We start from the raw sequence: 7,305 nt of genomic DNA, 5'->3' as shown, positions 1-7,305 counted from the left end.
AAAAATAAACAACTGATATTTAAAGAATTACAGATAAACTTCTCCTTAATCTGTGTCAGAATTCAAAAAAACTTTACAGCGAAAACACACTTTGCAATAATCTGAGTACGCTCAGACACCAAACTAAACCCACCATTTTGTGGCGTCAACAAATCTCAGAAATAGTATTATAAATATTCCTTTACCTTTGATGATCTTCATCAGAATGCACTCCCAGGAATCCCAGTTCCACAATAAATGTTGTTTTGTTCGATAAAGTCTATAATTTATGTCCAAAAACCTCCTTTTTGTTCGCGCAATTGGTCGAGTACTCCAAATGCGCTGTGCTCGCGCATTAATTTCAGACGAAAAGTCAAAAAAGTTATATTTACCTTCGTAGAAACATGTCAAACGATGTATAGCGTCAATCTTTAGGGTGTTTTTAACATAAATCTTCCATAATATTCCAACCTGACGATAACAATGACTTCATAAATGAAAAGGTACTCAGGTCGCTCTCTCGGCTGCGCGTGTGACTAAGCTCGTGCCTTATTTTGGGATACCTGACTCCAGGACCTGTTATCTCTCTATATATACAGTAGAAGCATGAAACAACGTTCCAAAGACTGTTGACATCTAGTGGAAGCCGTAGGAAGTGCACAATGAACCCTAAGTCACTGTATGTTAGTTAGGCAATCACTTGAAAAAACTACAAGCCTCAGATTTCCCACTTCCTGGTTGGATTGTTCTCAGGTTTTTGCCTGCCATATGAGTTCTGTTATACTCACAGACATCATTAAAACAGTTTTAGAAACTTCAGAGTGTTTTCTATCCAAATCTACGAATAATACGCATATCCTACCTTCTGGGCCTGAATCGTAGGCAGTTTACTACGGGCATGCTTTTATTCCGGATGTCAAAATACTGCCCCCTACCCTAGAAAAGTTAAACCTGTTTTATGAATGCCTTTAGGAGGGTGCAAGGGATCCATGGCGGGTTGAGAGCACCCCCAACCTGAGCCCATCCAATAGGGGGTGCCCCTGGTCATTTTGGACTGATGGACGCTGACTTGATGACTGACTTTTGTCCACTTGCAATAAGTTTAAACAGTAAAAAATCACCAAATTGACATGTTGAAATCAACACAACGAGCAATGGAGAGGAACCACTATCACTGCCCGGCCATCCCGAGTTCATCGGGCCAGTCAATTCCGCATTTCTGCAGTATTTTTGAGCATGTCAAATTTGTGATGGTAAATGCCCATTGAAACATATTGCAAATGGACAGCCGTGTGCCTGGTGATTGGAACAGGTTAGGAGCACATTTTTGAAATGGTTTTGAATGCCTTTAGGAGTGTGCAAGGGATCCATGGCTGGGTAGGGAGCACCCTCCACCTGTGCCCATCCAATAGGGTGCGACCCTGGTCATTTTGGATGTTTTTCAGAAAATTGTTAAAAAAGACAGAGTCCCACTTGCATGACAAATAGACCTTCTATGTTGATTCAGGGCTTAACATATTGATATATATAATTTGGGCAGTATAAGTGCCATTTGGACATGGTTTACTGACTTTTGACTTCGGCTTTTGAGTTCCAATGATATCATATTGCAAATGGACATAACATCCTGATTTGGCACTTTCAGTACTTTCATATTGCATTTGGACATTTCTATGGCATTTGGCAATGGTTCACTGACTTTTGACTTTGACTTTTGACTTCCTATGATATCATATTGCAAATTGACAAAACATATGCCTTACGGACAAGTAAAAAAAATCTGACAATAAAATATGACAAAGGTATGTTCATACAATTCTTATACATGTATAATTGACGAAAAAAATAAAAATAAAGAATTTCGAAAAACGGTCCATAAAGCACTTTTTTAGAGGGTGATACATTTTAGATTTTTATGCCATATGCCATTTCAATATGGTTTGCATGAACTGCCGTCCAATTGAGTGGTATTTGCGATTGTGTAAATGTTTTGTCCAATGGCAATATGTTCCCATTAATTTTTGTCCATTTCAGGGGGGTATTCCCTTACCTAAAATGTGATATGGCATACAAGTTTGTTAGTTTTTTATTTAATTTATTATTTATTTCACCTTTATTTAACCAGGTAGGCTAGTTGAGAACAAGTTCTAATTTACAAATGCAACCTGGTCAAGATAAAGCAAAGCAGTGCGACACAAACAACAACACAGAGTTACACATGGAATAAACAAGCGTACAGTCAATAACACAATAGAAAAAAAGAAAGTCTGTAAACAGTGGGTGCAAATGGCATGAGGAGGTAAGGAAAAAATAGGCCATAGTAGCACGGAGTGGTCGGCAGAGCCGAGGGGTGAACCAGAGCCAGTCAGGGAGTCGAGTGAGGAACTCTATGAAAGATTCCGGAGAGAGGTGTTGGCATTGAGAGCGCTGCAGAGCGGGCGTGCTGAGGAGTGTGACACCAGTCCAGTGTCATATGTACCAGTTTCACGCATCTGGCCTCCAGTGCGCCTCCCCAGTTCGGTACGTCCTGTGTCTCCTCCATGCGCTCGCTCTAAGCAGCATGTCACCGTTCAGGCACCATGTTAGGCGGTGATACACATTGTGTCGCCAGTGCGCCTTCACAGCCCAGTGCGTCCTGTGCCAGCGCCCCGCACTTGCCGGGCTAAAGTGAGCATCCAGCCAGGACGGGTTGTGCCAGCTCTACGCTCCAGACCTCCAGTGTGCCTCCACGGCCCAGTATATCCTGTGCCAGCTCCGCGCACCCGGTCTCCAGTGCGTCTCACCAGCCCAGTACGACCTGTGCCTGCTCCACGCACCCAGTCTCCAGTGCGTCTCCCCAGCCTGGTACGCCCTGTGCCGGCTCCACGCACCAAGCCTCCAGTGGTGATCCATGGCCCGAAGCCTCCAGTGATGAACCATGGCCCGAAGCCTCCAGTGATGAGCCATGGCCCGAAGCCTGCAGTGATGATCCATGGCACAAAGCCTCCAGCTACGGTCTGCAGTCCAGAGCCTCCAGCAACGGTCCCCAGTCCGGAGCCTGCAGCGACGGTCCGGAGCCTGCAGCGACGGTTCCCAGTCCGGAGCCTGCAGCGACAGTCCCCAGTCCGGAGCCTGCAGCGACGGTCCCCAGTCCGGAGCCTCCAGCGAGGGCTCCCAGTCAGGAGCCTCCAGCAAGGCTTCCCAGGCCAGAGCCTCCGGCAACGATCAGTGGTTCGGTTCCTCCAGCAGTGATCTACGGTCCGGAGTCCGCGACGACGATCCACGGTCCGGAGTCCCCGGCAACGATCCCCGCACCAGAGGCGCCACCAAAGTGGGGGGAGCCTCAAGCGGAGCAGGGTCTGCGTCCCGCACCGGAGCCTCCACCGAGAGGAGATGCCCACCCGGACCCTCCCCTATAGGTTCAGGTTTGCGGCCAGAGTCCGCACCTTTGGGGGGGGGGGGGGTACTGTCACGCCCTGACATCTGGGATCTTGATTTTGTATAGCTGCTGTGTAGCCTGCAGAACTTTACGTTCGTTTTGTATTTTGTTTGTTTTGTCGGTGTTCATTTTTAACTTCTTAGGGCTCAAATCCCGATATCGGGATTGGTTTGACAACAGCCAGTGAAAGTGCAGGGCGCCAAATTCAAAACAACAATAATCTCATAATTCAAATTTCTCAAACATACATGTATTATACACCATTTTAAAGTAAACTTCTCGGGAGTAGGGGCTAGAGAGTAGGGGCTAGAGTGTAGGGAGTAGGAACTAGAGAGTAGTGGCTAGAGAGTAGGGGCTAGAGAGTAGTGGCTAGAGAGTATGGGGCTAGAGAGTAGGGGCTAGAGAGTAGTGGCTAGAGAGTAGTGGCTAGAGAGTAGGGACTAGAGTGTAGGGAGTAGTGGCTAGAGAGTAGAGAGTAGGGGCTAGAGAGTAGGGGCGAGAGAGTAGAGAGCATGGAGTAGAGAGTAGGGGCTAGAGAGTAGGGATTAGGTGCTAAAGGGTAGGGGCTAGAGAGTATGGAGGCTAGGATTTAGGGAGCACAGAGTAGGGGCCAGGGATTAGTGGAAAGAGAGTAGGGGCTAGAGAGTACATTTTAGTCATTTAGCAGACGCTCTTATCCAGAGCGACTTATAGTAGTGAAAGCATACATTATATTTCATGCATTTTTTTTTTTTTGGACTGGCCCCCCGTGGGAAGCGAACCCACAACCCTGGCGTTGCACACACCATGCTGGCCATGCTGGCATTGCAAACACCATGCTCTACCAACTGAGCCACAGGGAAGACTATAGAGTAGAGAGTAGAGGTCAATCCTATCAGATCGACAGTTGTGACTGATAGTAGGGGTTAGAGGTCAATGCGCTCAGAATAATACAGTTTAATTAGGGATAGGCCCCTTTTTCTCCATTTCCTGTCTGAATGACGTGCCCAAAGTAAACTGCCTGTTGCTCATTCCCTGGCCAGGTTAAGCATATAACTGGTACCGTTGGAAAATATACAATTTGAAGTTTGTAGAAATGTTACAATTATGTATGGGAATACAATGGATATGGTAGGAGAAAATCCAAAGAAAAACCAACTGGAATTTTGTATCTTTTTTTTGAAATTATCATATTTTAAAATTGCTCCCTGGATGCAATTCCTATGGCTTCCACAGGGTGTCAGCAGTCTATGTTCAAAGTTTCATGTAACTTCAAAAACGAATAAGAAATAACAGTTTTAGAAGAAGGACACTGTCACGCACTGACCATAGAGAGCCCTTGGTTCTCTATGGTATAGTAGGTCAGGGCATGACTAGGGGGTGTTCTAGGTTTATTATTTCTATGTTGTGGTTGGTATTTCTATGTTGTGGTTGGAGGCAGCTAGTAATCGTTGCCTCTAATTGGGGATCATATTTAGGAAGCCATTTTCCCCACCTGTGTTTGTGGGATATTGTTTTGTGTTGTGCATATTGCACCACTCTTTTCACGTTTCTTTCTTTGTTTATTGTTTTGTTGAAGTTTCACTTTAAAATAAAAGATGTGGAACTACAAACACGCTGCGCCTTGGTCCGTCTATCATGAAGAATGTGACAGACACAGTCTTGGAAATTCGTGTTTGCACGCGCCTTGAAGAAATTACGCTAAAATTGGTTTCCTATTGAACATACTTGCTTCAGAAAGAAATATTGTAGTTTGATTACATTTTAGGGAGTAAATAGAAACATATTTTGACTTGTTGAAACAAAGTTTAGGGGTAGATTTTCGGATTCCTTTCTCTGCAAGTTGAACGAGTGGATTACTCAAATCGATGGTGCCAACTAAACTGACTTTTTGTAATATAAAGAAGGATTTTATCTACATAATGACACTAGATGTTATAGCTTATAGCCCTTTGGATGACAAATCAGGGGAAGATTTTCAAAAAGTGAATATTTAATCGTTATATGTGAATGTATGAAACCTGTGCCAGCGCCGTCCTCAAACAATCGCATGGTATTCTTTCACTGTAATAGCTACTGTAAATTGGACAGTGCAATTAGATTAACAAGAATTTAAGCTTTCAGCCGATATAAGACACTTATATGTACCTAAATGTTTAAAATCCATCATACTTATGATTATTTATTTGAATTGTGCGCCCTCCAGTTTCACCGGAAGTTGACAATGGACAATCCAGGGTCAGGGGCGGGAGGGTGGTAATGAAGAAATATACAATGGTAGAGGAAGTATAGACAAAATAATCTACTCTCTCTTCCTCTGTTTCATCACCTCGTCAGCAGGGCCTTGTGTGTGTGGTCAGAACAGGAAGGGGAAGGAGGAGGGTCTATAAGTCTATAACTGGAGATCACAGAGTCTCACTCAGCAGCAAGACAGAATGGAACTCACACCACTCTGCTGGCAGCTCTGTAAGTACTCTCTCTTTCTCTCTGTGTGTTTGCGTGTCGCAGCAGGAGAGATAGAACATATCTGTAATTATCTGTATGGCGTAATATCTATGTGGTTTAATATCTGTATAGTTTAATATCTGTATGTATATGTGTGGATTAATATCTGTATAGTTTAATATCTGTATGTATATGTGTGGATTAATATCTGTATAGTTTAATATCTGTATAGTTTAATATCTGTATATATATGTGTGGATTAATATCTGTATAGTTTAATATCTGTATGTATATGTGTGGATTAATATCTGTATAGTTTAATATCTGTATGGTTTAATATCTGTATGGTTTAATTTCTGTATGGTTTAATTTCTGTATAGTTTAATTTCTGTGTAGTTTCATTTCTGTGCAGTTTAATATCTAAGGGGTGCGTAACTGGCGGCAGGGAAGTCAGGCGCAGGAGAGCAAAACTGGGTAATCAACGGAGCAGTTTTATTCATAAAACCACCGGCATCCAGAACAACAAAACAATGGGTACAAAACCCGTCACGCACCAGAGAAAACGTGCACATGCACTTACAAAAAACAATTCCACACAAAGACATGGGGGGAACAGAGTTAAGTTAAATACACAACATGTAATGATGGAATTGAGACCAGGTGTGTGGGAAGACAAGACAAAACAAATGGAAAATTAAAAGTGGATTGATGATGGCTAGAAGACCGGCGACGCCGACCGCCGAACGCCAAACACCGCCCGAACAAGGAGAGGAACTGACTTCGGCGGAAGTCGTGACAATCCATATAATTTAATATCTGTACGGTTTAATATCTATATAGTTTAATATCTATATAGTTTAATATCTGTATAGTTTAATATCTATATGGTTTAGTATCTATATAGTTTAATATCTATATAGTTTAATATCTATATTGTTTAATATCTATATGGTTTAATATCTATATAGTTTAATATCTATATGGTTTAATATCTGTATAGTTTAATATCTATATGGTTTAGTATCTATATAGTTTAATATCTATATAGTTTAATATCTATATAGTTTAATATCTGTATGGGTTAATATCTATATAGTTTAATATCTATATGGTTTAATATCTGTATGGGTTAATATCTATATAGTTTAATATCTATATGGTTTAATATCTGTATAGTTTAATATCTATATGGTTTAATATCTATATAGTTTAATATCTATATAGTTTAATATCTGTATGGATTAATATCTATATAGTTTAATATCTATATGGCTTAATATCTGTATGGGTTAATATCTATATAGTTTAATATCTATATGGTTTAATATCTGTATAGTTTAATATCTATATGGTTTAGTATCTATATAGTTTAATATCTATATAGTTTAATATCTGTATGGATTAATATCTATATAGTTTAATATCTATATGGTTTAATATCTACATGGTTTAATATCTATATACACTGCTCAAAAAAATCCTAG

General features: G+C 41.4%; 1 protein-coding gene across 2 annotated transcripts in view; it reads left to right on the top strand.

The window, feature by feature from the left end:
* Positions 1-5,724: 5,724 nt before the first annotated feature.
* Positions 5,725-7,305, top strand: part of LOC106589967 (low affinity immunoglobulin gamma Fc region receptor III-A) — a 45,614-nt gene continuing 44,033 nt past the window's right edge. For both annotated transcript variants that reach the window (XM_082971749.1, XM_082971748.1), the window contains exon 1: positions 5,725-5,842. In XM_082971749.1, coding sequence (XP_082827875.1) covers positions 5,812-5,842 — 31 coding nt within the window. In that variant the 5' untranslated portion in view covers positions 5,725-5,811. The remainder of the gene's footprint in view (positions 5,843-7,305) is intronic.

The sequence above is a fragment of the Salmo salar genome, unplaced genomic scaffold (genome assembly GCF_965601325.2).
Source record: "Salmo salar unplaced genomic scaffold, fSalSal1 ptg000412l, whole genome shotgun sequence".
Classification (NCBI taxonomy): domain Eukaryota; kingdom Metazoa; phylum Chordata; class Actinopteri; order Salmoniformes; family Salmonidae; genus Salmo; species Salmo salar.
The sequence above is the reverse complement of the archived record's forward strand: the minus strand, read 5'-3'. Positions and strand labels throughout refer to the sequence as shown.